The sequence below is a fragment of the Bufo bufo genome, chromosome 1 (assembly GCF_905171765.1).
Source record: "Bufo bufo chromosome 1, aBufBuf1.1, whole genome shotgun sequence".
Classification (NCBI taxonomy): Eukaryota; Metazoa; Chordata; class Amphibia; order Anura; family Bufonidae; genus Bufo; species Bufo bufo.
This window is the reverse complement of record NC_053389.1, coordinates 443,075,866-443,093,715: the sequence shown is the minus strand read 5'-3', so window position 1 is coordinate 443,093,715 and position 17,850 is coordinate 443,075,866. Positions and strand designations below refer to the sequence as shown.

At 41.8% G+C, this 17,850-nt stretch overlaps 1 protein-coding gene across 2 annotated transcripts in view; it reads left to right on the top strand.

The window, feature by feature from the left end:
• Positions 1 to 17,850, top strand: part of LOC120979212 — a 433,119-nt gene that overhangs the window by 148,438 nt on the left and 266,831 nt on the right. For both annotated transcript variants that reach the window (XM_040407825.1, XM_040407833.1), the window contains exons 4-5: positions 3,503 to 3,874; positions 7,046 to 7,414. In XM_040407825.1, the coding sequence (XP_040263759.1) occupies positions 3,503 to 3,874; positions 7,046 to 7,414 (741 nt within the window). The remainder of the gene's footprint in view (positions 1 to 3,502; positions 3,875 to 7,045; positions 7,415 to 17,850) is intronic.

The following is a 17,850-nucleotide window of genomic DNA, read 5'->3' as shown; positions in this document are numbered from 1 at the left end:
TAAAAACTCTACCTATGATCTCGCTACCCTGTCCCTGCTCTCTCCCTATCCAATATTTCACAGTTAAAAGACTTTTAGCAACACTATCCCTAGCGCTTGCCACGTCTCTCCCTATGCTCATCTCACAGTGAAATGGCGGAAACTGCGTGGGATGAGGCTTTTAATGGGCTGTGATATCACAGGGCTGCCTAGCTGCTGATTGGCAGTCTGCACGGAACTATGGGTGATCTTGCATTCTTGGGCCTCTTACTTTCACTTTGTAACACGTGTAGCCCCCATTTTAGGAAAAAAATTATTTGCTACAACGAAGCCCGAGGAAATCCGGGTTCATTGCAAATTTAATTTTTCCTAAATTTTGGATCAAATTCCACTTCTAATGCTTCGATTCACTCAACACTACTGATAATATTTTCAATAGCGAAACTACACTGTGTGAAGTGTGTGTTAACTTATAATGGCAACAGAGCAGGTAAATAGAGGCAGTTTTTGCTGCAGTTTATAATGATTTAAGCAACATTTTTCAAAAAGCGCAATTGCTGTTACTATGGTATAAAGTGCATGTATGCACTAGTGGTCGTACTCACGTTTAGGCCTCATGCACACGACTGTATTTTTTCACAGTCCGCAAAACAGGGTTCCGTTGGTCCGTGATCCGTGACCGTTTTTTTGTCCGTGGGTCTTCCTTGATTTTTGGAGGATCCACGGACATGAAAAAACTGTCGTTTTGGTGTCCGCCTGGCCGTGCGGAGCCAAACGGATCCGTCCTGAATTACAATGCAAGTCAATGGGGACGGATCCGTTTGACGTTGACACAATATGGTGCAATTTCAAACGGATCCGTCCCCCATTGACTTTCAATGTAAAGTCAGGAGTTAATATACCATAGGATCAGAGTTTTCTCCAATCCGATTGTATATTTTAACTTGAAGCGTCCCCATCACCATGGGAACACCTCTATGTTAGAATATACCATCGGATTTGAGTTACATCGTGAAACTCAGATCCGACAGTATATTCTAACACAGAGGCGTTCCCATGGTGATGGGGACACTTCAAGTTAGAATATACTGAGAACTGTGTACATGACTGCCCCTTGCTGCCTGGCAGCACCCGATCTCTTACAGGGGGCTGTGATCCGCACAATTAACCCCTCATGTGCTGCACCTGAAGGGGTTAATTGTGCATATCATAGCCCCCTATAAGAGATCAGGGGGGTGCCAGGCAGCAGGGGGCAGACCCCCCTCCCTCCCCAGTTTTAATTTCATTGGTGGCCAGTGCAGCCCCCCCTCCTCCCTCCCTCTATTGTATTATTTTCATTGGTGGCACAGTGTGCGCCCCCCCCCTTCCTCTATTATATTATTTTCATTGGTGGCACAGTGTGCGGCCACCCCCGCCCCCCCCTCCCTCCCTCTATTGTATTATCATTGGTGGCCAGTGTGCGCCCCCCCTCTATTGTATTAATATCATTGGTGGCCAGTGTGCGGCTTCCCCTCTCCCCCGCCCCCCCCCCCCCCGATCATTGGTGGCAGCGGAGAGTTAGAAGCATCATACTTACCTGCGAGCTGTGATGTCTGTGACCGGCCGGGAGCTCCTCCTACTGGTAAGTGACAGGTCTGTGTGGCGCATTGATTAATGATCTGTCACTTACCAGTAGGAGGAGCTCCCGGCCGGTCACAGACAGCGCAGCAGGTAAGTATGATGCTTCTAATATTGCTAAGTAACCATGGCAACCAGGACTGCAGTAGCGTCCTGGTTGCCATGGTTACCGATCGGAGCCCCAGCGATTAAACTGGGACTCCGATCAGAACTCTCCGCTGCCATCAATGATCGGGGAAGGGGGGCCGCACACTGTGCCACCAATGAAAATAATACAATAGAGGGAGGGGGGCCGCACACTGTGCCACCAATGAAAATAATACAATAGAGGGAGGGGGGGCCGCACTGGCCACCAATGAAATTAAAACTGGGGAGGGAGGGGGGTCTGGCCCCTGCTGCCTGGCAGCCCCTGATCTCTTATAGGGGGCTATGATATGCACAATTAACCCTTTAGGTGCAGCACCTGAGGGGTTAATTGTGCGGATCACAGCCCCCTGTAAGAGATCGGGTGCTGCCAGGCAGCAGGGGGCAGTCATGTACACAGTTCTCAGTATATTCTAACTTGAAGCGTCCCCATCACCATGGGAACGCCTCTGTGTTAGAATATACTGTCGGATTTGAGTTTTCACGAAGTGAAAACTCAGCTCTGAAAAAGCTTTCATACAGACGGATCTTCGGATCCGTCTGTGTGAAAGTAGCCTACGGCCACGGATCAAGGACGCGGATGCCAATCTTGTGTGCATCCGTGTTCTTTTACGGACCCATTGACTTGAATGGGTCCGTGAACCGTTGTCCATCCAAAAAATAGGACAGGTCATATTTTTTGGATGGACAGAAAACACGGATCACGGATGCGGCTGCAAAACGGTGCATTTTCCGATTTTTCCACGGACCCGTTGAAAGTCAATAAGTCCGCGAAAAAAAACGGAAAACGGCACAACGGCCACGGATGCACACAACGGTCGTGTGCATGAGGCCTTAGCTGCAGTGTGGTAATGGTGCAGCTTTCTACACCACCAATATGCCCTGTATGATTACACATTTAATATATGCTACTGTCTATAAATGTACTAAATGGCCTATTTTATTTATTTTTTAAGAGGCTAGCATTTCCATTAGGGACAGCTTGTTTGTGAACAGATAAACACAAGTCTTATATAAAATGCATAAGAATAGAGAATGACTTGGTAACCATGAATAATGGAGGCAGAAGCAGAAGGGTGGTTTTACATGGCCTGATTCAAGGCCATGACAGATTTTAAAGAGCCTGTTCAGTGCCCAATGGAAACTGCATGGATGAAAAACCATTACTGATACAATCATTCATCCCCCTTAGGGTACATGCACACGTTCAGGATTCATGTGCGGAGAATCTGCACTGAAATCCGCAGGTGTTTGCAGGCAAATCCGTGGTTGTCAATTTGTGTGGATTTGCATGCGGATTTTACTAAGTGAATGAAGAAAATCCGGTCAGGAAAAATAAAATAAATTGACATGCTGCGGATTTAAAAATCTGCACCGCAGGTCAAAAAAATCCGCACGGAAAAAAAATCTGCATTGTGTGCATTGTAAATTTAAAATTCTCATAGAATACAATGTACATGACCTACGGTGCGGATTTTCCGCACGCAAATCTGATTGTGTGCATTTAGCCTTACAGTTTACGTTGTGTCAGCAGCACATTCCCTATTTACATGGGTAGATGTGCTACTGTTGACTGAGCATTTTTATGCTAGCGTAAAAAAACAAATCAGTTAACAAACGAGCATTTGCTCTTTTATTAGTTGATTGCTGCCCTGTTTGCACTGGCCTCATCATTGACCCATGTAAAAGGGCCTTAGTAATGCAAAAATACCCACTAATTACTATTCCACCAAGTCCCTTACTTGTTTGTTGCTTCTTCCAGCTTACATGAGAGGAAGAAAGAAGCCAACGGCTCAGGTGATTTTACCTAGATGTGGTCTACAGAAAGTTCCCAAGCAGCCTTTACCAAGCATGGCTTCTAGTGATGGTGAGCCTGATGTAACAATAGATGATGGTCTAGCACCAATAACATCTAATGATGCAGTGATCAACACATCGCAAAATGAAGAAGAAAGGAACTCAACACAACTGATTCTGACTCCTGAAATAGCAATCTTTTCAAAATCTAGTGAAACCGAGAATGCCTACACCCAAGAACTTTTGACCAGTAGTGTTCACTCAGGAAAAAATATGGAGTGGTCAAAAACATCATTTCATGAAGTTAACAGCATCTATAAAGAAAAGGAAGACTCAGGTAAAGATAAGAAAAACAGTTACTGCTGAAGGTATAAGGTCATTGGTTGTTACAATCTGTGTTAAATGACAGTGGGAGGGCAACCATAGAATATACTGTAAAGCATAAAACCATGGGTGATAAAATATATGCAAACTCTGAATATTTGAATAACTGGAAATTACATTACGTTATCACAATATGTAAGCCCACCTGCTACGACAAGGCAACCTCAATCAAATGGGCCTAGACCGACAAAATGTACTCAGTATAGGTAGTTACCTGCTGTGGATAGATGGGAGGATTACACCAAGGTGAGGGGATGATACATTGGTGTGTATATTTACGGTATATGCACTGTCTGTATATTTGCCTGTGTCATTTGCTATGATCGTATTTGAGCACTGTGAGGTAGTAATATTTGGCCACTATTATGGTCTCTCTCACAGCATGATATCCCTATATGTATTAGCCATATACAGTATAACTAGCTTCACTGTTTTGATGTTCATGTGGAGCTGCAATACCAGATGGACATGAGGGGTGTTGCTTTGGGAGAAAATACAATTAGTCAACACCTGGACAACACCGTTTAGCTTAGGCTCCTTTCACACTCGCGTTTAGTGCGGATCCGTCATGGGTCTGCACAGATGGATCCGTTCAGATAATACAACCATCTGCATCCATTCAGAACGGATCCGTTTGTATTATCTTTAACATAGCCAAGACGGCTCCGTCTTGAACACCATTGAAAGTCAATGGGAGACGGATCAGTTTTCTATTGCACCATTGTGTGTCATAGAAAACTGATCCATCCCCATTGACTTACATTGTGTGTCAGGATGGATCCGTTTAGCTCAGTTTCATCAGACGGACACACTGCAAGCAGCGTTCTGGTGTCCGCCTCCAGAGCGGAATATAGACTGATCGGAGCCAAACTGATGCATAAACTTTAGCATAAAAGTCAGCGTAAATGGTGCAGACTTCGGGAAAAATTTAGTAAGTAACTAGACATATTTTTCTTTCTTATGTTGCCTTATGGATAATGTATATTTACACTCAGGGAGATTTCTTAAGGTTTTTATGTCACAAAAGCCACAAATTATGGCACACTCCATATTTGTGGATAAGTTGCGACTTTTCATGCTTTCTACTACCTTTCTAAAATGGTGAGAAGGGGTGGGCTTAGCAGGAGGGAAGCACCTCCTGCTAATGCCAACCTGTCTTCTTAGTTTGTATATATAGATTTCTGGAGGTGTATAAACTCCTATTTAAATGGGCCTGTTTTCCATCTACAGGTCACATTAAGGTGCACCTGTGAGGCCTGGGACATATCAGCAAGTCTTGAGTGGGACTCACAGACTCCTCCCTCCTCCCATTGCAGGCATGGCCACATGCTGGAGGTAACTGGTGAGTTGTTTGTGAGTCGGCCCAATGCTCCTGTAATTTGCCCACTGGCTCCTGGTATTGCCCATATGGCTCAGGTTGGAGAGTGTAGGGTCCCGGGCTACTTGAGAAACCTTGTCGCGGTGTCCGGGCTTAGACATGTTCTACACCGTGGGACATGTTGACTAATCTCTCAATTTTAAAATCAGTTTGAGGATTTAGTATTACTGCAGAGTGCACCTGTGTTCGTTATTGTTTTGTTATATTGTTATATTAATTATTACATCCGCACTTGTTACCTTGTGTAGGATGTCTATTGTGGTACTTGTGGTTCGCTGCGGGCATCCTCCATTGTATGCATTTTGCTGGGGATTGCCATTAGCAACGGGCCACAAATGCAGGATCTGCTCCCCTATATATATGCACAACTGCATGTGGGTTTGAAGCACCTCCTGCTAATGCCAACCTGTCTTCTTACTTAGCAGGAGGGACAAAGAATTATTTTAATGTACGCCATGAAACTGGGTAAATTATAGTTTAAGTCTATGCAACGCAAGCCCTTAGCTCAGTGTTGGCGAACCTATGGGACGGGTGCCAGAGGCGGCACTCAGAGCCCTCTCTGTGGGCACCCACACCCTGAAAAAAGTCTAAGGCATGCCAGTATGCCTAACACTTTTCCTGCCATTCATCAGCGCAGGGCGCACTATGCACAGCACAGGCAGCGCACTGAATGTAGGCAGGGTATTATAGCTAAGGGATAAAGTACATGGAAGATATACTATATTGGACTGTAGTATTCAGGGTAAATTGCCGTATTGGCATTTTGCGATAAAGAAGTGGGTTTTGGGTTGCAGTTTGGGCACTTGGTCTCTAAAAGGTTCGCCATCACTGCCCTAGCTGGTGTAGATTTTACTTTCTGTTGCACAGAGGGATGCACCTAATTTATTATGAGCAGCAGATTTGATCCTATGAAACTGGCTGACCTGTTGCATGTGTGCTTAGAATCTGAAGGCGTCTGTGTTGGCCCCATGTTCATATGTGCCCACATTGCTGAGAAACATGAGGATTGGATATATGTAAATGAGCCTCTAGGAGCAACAGAGTTATTACCATTACTCCTAGAGTCTCTGCTCTCTCTGAAACTGCTGCACCCTCTCCATTTTGATTGACACGGCTAGGCCTTATGATGTTTTCATTGCCTGGCATTACCATTATTCCTAGAGGCTTCATATTTCTCAGTAATGCGGGCACATATGAACATGGGGCCAACACAGACGCCTTCAGCTATCAAGCGCACAGGCAACAGGTCAGTCAGTCTCATAAGTACAAATCTTCTGACAGATGCCCTTTAAGAATTAGGTACATCTTACTCCAATGCATAGGAGATCAAAACTGGTGTTGAAAATGCCAATCTTCATAAATCTCCCCCAGTATATTTCATAAAATGTTCATGTTTTAGGCTGGTTCACACTATATGTTTGGCATATACTTTGGTAAACTGTGTCCAAAGAGTGTAATGACTCTGAGTCCTATGTTTGTGGTAAGAGTGTCCTTTGCATCAACATATATTTTATTTTACTATATTGAAAACCATAGTTTAATATACTGGTATATACTACATTTCTAGCACAGTTTGCTTATGAAATCTCTTCTATATGTGTTAGCAGTAGCACAAGATTAGATTAAAGTTAACGTTTGAGCATGGTTTGGGTGGCTTAGTTCTCCAATTCATGGTCTAAAATGTAGAGTGCAATGCATATTGTTAAATGGCAGCTTTTATTATATCTAATATGTTTTTTCTTTTAGATTTGTCTGGGAGGGCTTCCAGCTGCAGCAGCCTCTACAGGTCTTGCAGTACTCCATTTTCTCAGCTGCTTTCTTCATCATCATCCTTATCTGTAAATATGGCCTCCAAATCTGAGGCAACAATCAAGAATAGCTCCGGTAGAGTCACTAAGCAGGTGGAGAAATCTTTTCGATCAGAAAGTGAACGACACTACAGTCCTGGTCTGCACAGTAGTAGTTCCCTTGGTAACCCAAACCTTGAGAAGGCCTCCTCGCAGTCAGTGAGAATAGGCTCACAGGACTTAGACTTTGCATCTTCTTTTGATGAAATGTGGCATGACCGTTTCCTTCATCACTGGCCAGTCCTTCCACCGATCTCCCCACAAAGAGGTTAATAAATGTTTATTTTTTCTCTTTCTGATTCCATATGGGCTTGTTCACAGGCTTCTGCTTGTGTGTGTTTGAATGCTCGCTCGCCTAGACTGCTGTGAGGGAATTGTTCCCCTAATGCTGGCCATCCTCAAATCAATGGCTGCACGTAACAACAGAAAGTGCCTCAGATGTAGTGGTTTCCACAGGTCCATTGTTAAGCTTTTGTCAAGCATTTTTGAACCTAATAAATAATGTCAAAAGCTTCTATCGTGGCCAAAAATGTTCCTTTTCAAACATTTCTAATAGTATTTTTGTTCTGTCATGTCTCCCAGTGTTGCAAAGAATTTGTGCTGCACAATAGGAATGCGCTGTATCGCGTGCCACACGGGGTATTGTGCCGCTTTTAAGATGATCTTGACTCAGCAAGTATTTTGTTCTAAATAAATTCAATTTAACTTATTATTGTCTAGCAATCACTGAATGAATATTAGACATTCATTTATTAAGTACGTTCCTCTATGCACCGGCAATATAAGTGATAACGTGGTATAAGTCATGGTTAGTCATTTCCTGTATTTCTTCCTGGATCTTTAATACATTTTTAATAACATTAATAAGGGTTACTATGCCCAGGTTCCTTTGTTGCCTCACAATATTTAGGCCATATCATGCATAATTTACAATAGGACAGCAGAGGTGGACTGATTATTTGGACACTGTTGACTTCCCCATGGTCCGTTAGAATATTTTAACTTTTAAGTGTAGAGCATGCATAAAATTGTGCACCTTTTATTAACCTAAATCAAGTATAATATGGCTAACTTGTTTAGTAAGGGCCTTATTACCTTTATGGCCCTTGGAATCAGATCAGTGTTAATCCATCAACATAAACCTATATTATGGCAATATATATATGTGTTCTCCAGCAACAGAGCGTTTCAGAAAACTGCAAGGGTATGGCCACATGGTCAGGTTTCCCGATGCAGTTTTGGAAGCCAAAACTAGGAGTCAATTAAAAAAACGGAAGCTGTATCTGTCCTTTATACTTCTCTCCTTTTATGTACCACTCCTGATTTTGGCTTCTAAAACTCCATCAGGAAACCTGACCACGTGTCCATACTAAGATATATATATAATATATTGATTTCTAACTAAGTGAACAGGGGTATAAAGCAGGCTAAAAGCGACCTGAGAAACAAGCCCTGAACTTCATAAATTGATTACTATGGAATAATCTGCCAGAACTGATATCAAAGTTCTTTTTTAGGCCATTCCTTCTCTTGCATCCCTGTATATAGGGTATTTTAAATGAGTGCCTATATGGCAACCTTTGACTCCTCTGCTCCACAACCAAGCCTGTGCTTTAAGTCCCTTGTGTGAGAAAAGTTCATTACAATTTTTTTGTTGCTACCTTTAAAGGGTACAAGAACTTATCTCCTATCTAAAGTTCTGAACATGTCTGATTGGAGGGGGGCCGATGACTGGGGCCCTGCTGATCATCAAAACGGGGGCCCATGTTCCCCTGATTGATTGAAGTGGCAGACATGCATATGAGAGTACAAGCCCTCGGCTATCTCCCCCCTCTGATCAGACACTTATCTTCTATTCTGAGGATAGGGGATAACATTCTTGTAATGGGACAACCCCATTAATATTATTTCATGTGTTCACACTATTAAAAATCATTATATTAGTTATAACTCCTTTAAAACAATACAATAATGTTTACTGACACCCTAAAAACATACCTACTAAGACTGTATATAGGGTGTGTGTTAGATACAGACAGCTCCTATGGGGCCCATGGACAGAGGAAGTCCAACCCAGGTTAACTTTTTTATTTGAGTGCTGACCACCTGCGCAGGTATCAACTCTCCAGAAGTCCTATAACATTACCAAGCAAGGGTGCAGGGAGTTAACCAAAGCAGCACCCCTAAGCAACACTTGAGTGATTAGGGGTGCAGCAGTTTTAACTAGCACCAACAGCACAACTGTTTCAAACTCTACTCACCTCTATGGCCATCTTCTGTAATATATGTAAGGTGCTTCATGTCTAAAAAGCCATCTTGTTACCTTTAGAAGCAGTTTAGCTCCACTGTCAGAAGTGCACCCAAATAACATAGCTCGCACAATAATGTAGCTTCCACAAATAGGCGGGTTCAGATGGCCATTACAATTTCCATCTGTAAAACGCAAACATATTTGGACATTCGTAAGCCAACGGGATGCATGTGTTTTTTTTTTTCTGGAGCCATGCACTTGACTGAATCGGTATGTTATGCAGGCTCAAAACCCTGGGATTATTAGAGACATGTATATCTGCCACGTATCAGATTTCAAATAGGCACAGAGATTTGAGATGGTTTGCAATAAAATCTTACTTATTCTGCTCATGGAATAGCAAACAAGGTCATTATTGGGCTGCCTTTGACCTGTCTTAAAACAGCAATTCTTCTATATGTGAATTTTCCCAGCAGTCAGCAACCCAGGAACAGCTTATTTAAAACCATGAAATTGTGTCACTTTGCAAGGGTTCTAAACTTCTGTCTAGAAAGTGCTGATTATACGCTGCTGCGCTGCAGTTTTCACAAAGTACAACTGTGGGCAGGGATTGCCTGTATATGCACTTTTAGGATGCTTCTAAAAATGCTTGATAGCATAAAAAAATAAAAATTTTCTATTCCCTTGGATATGTTAACATGCAGAACATCTTTTTTAGACAGAATATGTAAAAAAGCAGCTATAATAAATATTTCAGCCAAAAATATCCAAAACCTTTAATTATTTAACCTTCAAGCAGAGACTTAAAAGGGTTGTACAGCTTTTACTCCTTGGGATAGGACATCACCCCACACCCCCACCGATCAGCTGTTTGGGTGTAGGTCTGTTACAGGAAGTCAGCACTGTCAACACCAGGGTCAACAGTGAAGTGGAGGGACCTTATTACTAAAGCGGTGCTCCCACTAAAGTCAATGGAAGCAGTGCAGCAGTGATAAGTTCTGTCCACTACACAGAAACAGAGCTGTGCAGTTGTGGAGTTGACTTCCAGCAATAGAGCTACACCCAGAAGGTCCATTTTAGCCTCCATACAGTGGTGCTGACTTCAGTTCTATTGTCTTGCCAGCACTTTCACACCAGATTTGGCTTAAAAAAGGTCAATGATGTGACTGAAACATTTTGTATTAATTAATCGTGAAATAGCTGTTTGTATTATTTGCTGAAAGGCTACCTATTCATTCATGTCTCTATGTTGAACTTGTAACTTGAAGGGAATAAATAGTGTTGAACGAAGAGCAGCATCCGAGTGGAATTTGATCCTAATTAGATTTTAAACGAAGCCGAATATCCTCGCGCTTTGTGGTAACAAATCATTTTTCTTAAAATGGTGGCTGGAGTTGTTAGAAAGAACGGAAAAAAATACTCATCCACTTGCTCGAGCAGAGGCAGTTTGCTGCTCTCTTCATTGAAAAAGACCTGCTCGCTCCCAGCGTGATCACGTGGTGATGATGACATCACAATGTGACCATGCTGGGAGCTAGCGGTGATGGCATCATGACCAGCGCAGGTCCTAGTGTATTACTGTTTTTAATGGCCGATGCACTTCTGTCTGCCATTAAAACGGTCCTATTGATGGATAGACTGTATGGGGTTTTAACATAGCGATTAGTGACAAATTAATTCATAACAAATAAAATGACTTGTCAAACTTCAGCGAAGCTGTAGAATTAAATTTTTCAAAACTTCGCTCATCTCTAGGAATAAACCTAGTACATCACAAGAAGTCAAGAAGTGTGCTGTGAACTACCGTAGTACATGGGCTGAAGAGCCATTCTACGGGCACCGTCCACGCTATTAGGTGTGTGGTACCATTATTCTATTTACTAGCATAGGCTTTCTAGTTAGCTGTAACCAGTACCTGATTTATATCCACCTCTTAAAGAGGCACTCCCTGAAACATTTCCCCCCAATGTGTAGGACTACATATATACATAATTGTCTTTTTTACTAATAAAAAAAAAAAATCATGTTTTTTCCAGCACTGTTACTTTTGGCTCCTTATGAGTCTTGCTGTATCCCACAGCATTTGATGTGTGGACAGGAAGACAGGTTCTCAATTTATATCTATGATATCTATGAGAGCCCCCTTGTAAGTCTCATAGGAATGAATAGAGAAACTGACTTCTTGTCCATACAGAGGACACTATGGGATCTAGCAAGACTTATGAAGGGTCACATGATTGCTGCCAAAAGTAATGGAGGTTAAAAATACTTCAATAAAGGGCAGCATAAAGTAGTGACTATAGCTGGCCAGCTAAGACCTGTACTAGGTTGCTAATATAATGTATATGTTTATACAGCTAGACCTGCCAATAACCTAAATACAGTTCTTATATTTGTGTGTTAAAGACAAAAGCAGAGTTATTTACAGTGACTTCATGTTTGGATATTATGTAACAGTTATATTTTGTGTTCACAGAAGCAGAAAAGATAGTATGCCTTTAAGATTTATTATATAATGTAAGGTAAGCTCAATGACACAGCAGAAACAACAGAAAGCATAAAGTTAAACTGTTTTTACAAGGCATGAGTCTAGACCAATCACAGCCAGCCTCACACACAGCAAGAGTTTTGACCAATCACAGCCAGCCTCACACAGCCTGTGTGGGAAATTCCCCTAGCAGGAGCTGCTAGAATCATTACACCAGAGGAGAGAAGCTGAACAGACATTCACTCCAAAATAGGTATTTAGAACAGTTGTATAATGTTCCTATGGTTAGTATTGCGATTAGAACTGCATACTGAACAGTTATTCATGTTTATTTACAGTTCCACTATACAAATCACGACCATACAATCATACAATCCATACAAATTGCATACAATTGCAAACGACAAATTTACAAATTACAAATTTCAAATTCCATATTGCAATCCAAACTGCTTAACCATACAATCGCAAATCAACCATACAATCTGAAAATAGTTACTGCTAACTGCATACTGCAAACTGCAAACCAAGTTGAGCAAGTAGAACTATTATTTAGACCTCAGATATACCTCTCAGAGAGATCATAAAGTGTTTAAATAACTTAAAGTGAGAGTACAGATACTCAAGAGAGAAATATATCCACCATTTTATGTTGAATGACAAGATTGAACAGTTGAACCACCATCTTATGCATACTGCCATTTTGTGATACCTTTTCAACACGTGTTATGTACAGTACAGACCAAAGGTTTGGACACACCTTCTCATTCAAAGAGTTTTCTTTATTTTCATGACTATGAAAATTGTAGATTCACACTGAAGGCATCAAAACTATGAATTAACACATGTGGAATTACAAACCGGATTCCAAAAAAGTTGGGACACTAAACAAATTGTGAATAAAAACTGAATGCAATGATGTGGAGATGGCAAATGTCAATATTTTATTTGTAATAGAACGTAGATGACAGATCAAACGTTTAATCCGAGTAAATGTATCATTTTAAAGGAAAAATACGTTGATTCCAATTTTCACGGTGTCAACAAATCCCCAAAAAGTTGGGACAAGTAGCAATAAGAGGCTGGAAAAAGTTAATTTGAGCATAACGAAGAGCTGGAAGACCAATTAACACTAATTAGGTCAATTGGCAACATGATTGGGTATAAAAAGAGCTTCTCAGAGTGGCAGTGTCTCTCAGAAGCCAAGATGGGTAGAGGATCACCAATTCCCACAATGTTGCGCAGAAAGATAGTGGAGCAATATCAGACTTGTCAAACTTTGCAGCGAAAAATTGCAAAGACTTTGCATCTATCATCATCAACTGTGCATAACATCATCCGAAGATTCAGAGAATCTGGAACAATCTCTGTGCGTAAGGGTCAAGGCCGTAAAACCATACTGGATGCCCATGATCTCCGGGCTCTTAAACGACACTGCACCACAAACAGGAATGCTACTGTAAAGGAAATCACAGAATGGGCTCAGGAATACTTCCAGATACCATTGTCAGTGAACACAATCCACCGTGCCATCCGCCGTTGCCAGCTGAAACTCTACAGTGCAAAGAAGAAGCCATTTCTAAGCAAGATCCACAAGCTCAGGCGTTTTCACTGGGCCAGGGATCATTTAAAATGGAGTGTGGCAAAATGGAAGACTGTTCTGTGGTCAGACGAGTCACGATTCAAAGTTATTTTTGGAAATCTGGGACGCCATGTCACCCGGACCAAAGAGGACAAGGACAACCCAAGTTGTTATCAACGCTCAGTTCAGAAGCCTGCATCTCTGATGGTATGGGGTTGCATGAGTGCGTGTGGCATGGGCAGCTTGCATGTCTGAAAAGGCACCATCAATGCAGAAAAATATATTCAGGTTCTAGAACAACATATGCTCCCATCCAGACGTCATCTCTTTCAGGGAAGACCCTGCATTTTTCAACAAGATAATGCCAGACCACATTCTGCATCAATCACAACATCATGGCTGCGTAGGAGAAGGATCCAGGTACTGAAATGGCCAGTCTGCAGTCCAGATCTTTCACCTATAGAGAACATTTGGCACATCATAAAGAGGAAGGTGCAACAAAGAAGGCCCAAGACGATTGAACAGTTAGAGGCCTATATTAGACAAGAATGGGAGAGCATTCCTATTTCTAAACTTGAGAAACTGGTCTCCTCGGTCCCCAGACGTCTGTTGAGTGTTGTAAGAAGAAGGGGAGATGCCACACAGTGGTGAAAATGGCCTTGTCCCAACTTTTTGGGGATTTGTGGACACCATGAAATTCTGATTCAACATATTTTCCCCTTAAAATGGTACATTTTCTCAGTTTAAACTTTTGTTCCGTGATTTATGTTCTATTCTGAATAAAATATTAGAAGTTGGCACCTCCACATCATTGCAATCAGTTTTTATTCACGATTTGTATAGTGTCCCAACTTTTTTGGAATCCGGTTTGTATATACATAACAAACAAGTGTGAAACAACAGAAAATATGTAATATTCTAGGTTCTTCAAAGTAGTCACCTTTTGCTTTGATTACTGCTTTGCACACTCTTGGCATTCTCTTGATGAGCTTCAAGAGGTAGTCCCCTGAAATGGTTTTCACTTCACAGGTGTGCCCTGTCAGGTTTAATAAGTGGGATTTCTTGCCTTATAAATGGGGTTGGGACCATCAGTTGCGTTGAGGAAAAGTCAGGTGGATACACAGCTGATAGTCCTACTGAATAGACTGTTAGAATTTGTATTATGGCAAGAAAAAAGCAGCTAAGTAAAGAAAAACGAGTGGCCATCATTACTTTAAGAAATGAAGGTCAGTCAGTCAGCCGAAAAATTGGGAAAACTTTGAAAGTAAGGGCTATTTGACCATGAAGGAGAGTGATGGGGTGCTACGCCAGATGACCTGGCCTCCACAGTCACCGGACCTGAACCCAATCGAGATGGTTTGGGGTGAGCTGGACCGCAGAGTGAAGGCAAAAGGGCCAACAAGTGCTAAGCATCTCTGGGAACTCCTTCAAGACTGTTGGAAGACCATTTCAAGGGACTACCTCTTGAAGCTCATCAAGAGAATGCCAAGAGTGTGCAAAGCAGTAATCAAAGCAAAAGGTGGCTACTTTGAAGAACCTAGAATATGACATATTTTCAGTTGTTTCCCACTTGTTTGTTATGTATATAATTCCACATGTGTTAATTCATAGTTTTGATGCCTTCATAGTCATGAAAATAAAAAAAACTCTTTGAATGAGAAGGTGTGTCCAAACTTTTGGTCTGTACTGTACATGGACTATCTGCTGCGGAGGCGGCAGAGTTATATATGAAGAAAAGTTTAAGTTAATAAAGGAGTTATTTAAAGCATTTGGTGTGCTCTTTAAACCTACTGTTTCCATAGAATGGCGCTAGAGGAATTACAGAGTAATACTGGTTAGACTAAAAGTCAGAGATACCAAAATTCTTCTAATGCCACAGCACAAAAGGCACTTCATAGTGTTGCGCCTGCCACAGTGGAACTATTACGCTCAGAGGGCAAAGTGATAGCGCTCCTTAACTTGCACAGTAAAGAGCGCATTAGAGCAGTAGAGCGCCAGCATATACTACTGCGCAGCAACTGTTCCAGTAACATGTAATCCAGTAACATCATCTTACGTCTTAAAATCCTTAGAAAAAAGGCCTGCAAGAGAGACAAGACATGCAAGAGCAACTATTTTTGCAACCAACACAGCAGCTAAAGGTCCAGATACCTATGAGAGCAAGTTCAAAGTCACTACTGGGATCAGTAGAGAGACAGAACCGACAAATCTTCAGACTACCTTAAAATGTATGTTCTGTGGAGATAACCACTCCATACACAAGTGCCAACAATTGAAGGAGAAGTCACCAGAAGAAAAGAAAAAAATTGTACTGGATAACCAACTGTGTTTCGGATGTCTAAGAAAAGCCATGTTACTAAGGAGTGTAAGAAAAAATCCACATGCAGCGTTTGCAAAGGACACCATCCTACACCAGTACATGAAGAACGTCCAAAGAAAGATGAATCCTCAATACCTAAAGATACTGAGGAAGAAAAGAAAGTATCGGTATTCTCTTGCAGAGTGAGGGAAGGACAAAGCGACGGCACATCAATGGTTGTACCAGTGTGCATTTCAAATCCTAAAAGGAGGAACAAGAAGGTATATGCCTATATGCTACTGGATGCCCAGAGTGATGTCACCTTCATTGATCAAGAAATCTGCAAGAAATTACAGTGGCTACAGAACCAGTGAAGCTCAAACTCATCACAATGACGGGGAGATACACATTAGTGAACAGTCAAAGGGTCAATTGACTGAGAGTTAGAGGACTTCATTCAAACATTAGATCTACCTCCAGCTTATACAAAAGACGATATACCTCTAGATCGAGATCGCATACCTACCTGTGAAACAGCCAATAAATGGGAACACCTATCTGTCATAGCTCATGAAATGTTCCCGCTGAAGGAGTTTGGTGTTGGACTGTTGATAGGCTACGATTGTCCGGAAGCCTTGGTACCATGAAAGGTGATCACAGGAGGAAAGGGTGAACCCTACGCTGTTCAAACTGATCTAGGATGGGGTCTTGTTGGAGGAAAACAGCAGATTGCAAACTCAAGACAGGTGACAGGATTGTGTCATCAAATATCTCTCCAAGAGTTACCAACTGTAAGTCCAGCAAAAGTAATCAAGATCCTTGAATCCGACTTTGCAGACATGAGTTTTAAAGAAAAGAGTGTATCCCAAGAAGACATAAAGTTCGTACACACTCTAGAAGAAAGTATTCAGCAGAATCAACAAGGTCATCTTGAAATGCCCTTACCTTTTAGAGAACGACCTCATCTGCCAAATAACAGCAATTTTGCCTTAGCAAGACTGAAATGTTTGAAGAAAAGGATGTTAAGAAATCCCAAACTGAAGAATGATTATTTGAAATTCATGGAAGGCATCCTCGAAGAAAGACATGCAGAGAAAGATAATAATCAGCCTAAAAAAGGAGAAGTGTGGTACATCCCACATCAAGGTGTCTACCACTCAAAGAAACCAGACCAGATAAGATTAGAGTGCTATTTGATTGTTCAGCAAAGTACGATGGTGTTGCATTGAACGATCATCTACTAAAAGGACCAGATCTTACAAACACTGCCTGGAGTACGCTGTAGATTCAGAAAAGTATCCCATAGCAGTCATGTGTGACGTTGAAAATATGTTCCACCAGTTTCATGTGAAGAATGAAGATAGAGACTTCCTGAGGTTTCTATGGTGGGAGGACAGAGATACAGATTCAGAGCCAGCAGAATACAGAATGAAAGTACGCTTGTTTGGAGCAGCATCGTCTCCAGGTTGCGCCAATTATGGTATGAAGTACCTGACCAATCAGAATGAAAAGGATTGCCCATCAGCAGCAAATTTTCCGAAGAAAAACCTCTATGTAGATGATGGTCTTATAAGTCTACAGTCCACAGAATCTGCAATCAAACTAGTGAAAGAAAGCCAAGAGTTATGCGCAAGAGGAAACCTGTGCCGTCACAAGTTTATCTCAAACATCAGAGAGGTACTGGAATCCATCTCTGAACGTGCAGCCACAATGAAGAATATAGATCTCAATTATGAGCATCGTCCAGTTCAGAACGTACTTGGATTGGGATGAAATGTAGAGAATGACAAGTTCTTCTTTGAAGTATCTATTGAAGAGAAAGTTGCAACTAGACGCACCATTCTTTCCACAGTGGCTTTTATATATGATCCATTGGGATTCTTGGCCCCAGTAATCCTCAGAGCAAAAGAAATACTACAAGAATTATGCAGACAGAAGTTGGGATGGGACGAGCCCATACCTGAAAATTTGAGGCCAAGGTGGGAGAGTTGGATAAGAGACTTGCAAAACTTGAGAGAAGTTCGGATACCCAGATGTTTTGTACCTGATGATTTTGGAAAGTACAAGAAAATAGAACTTCATCA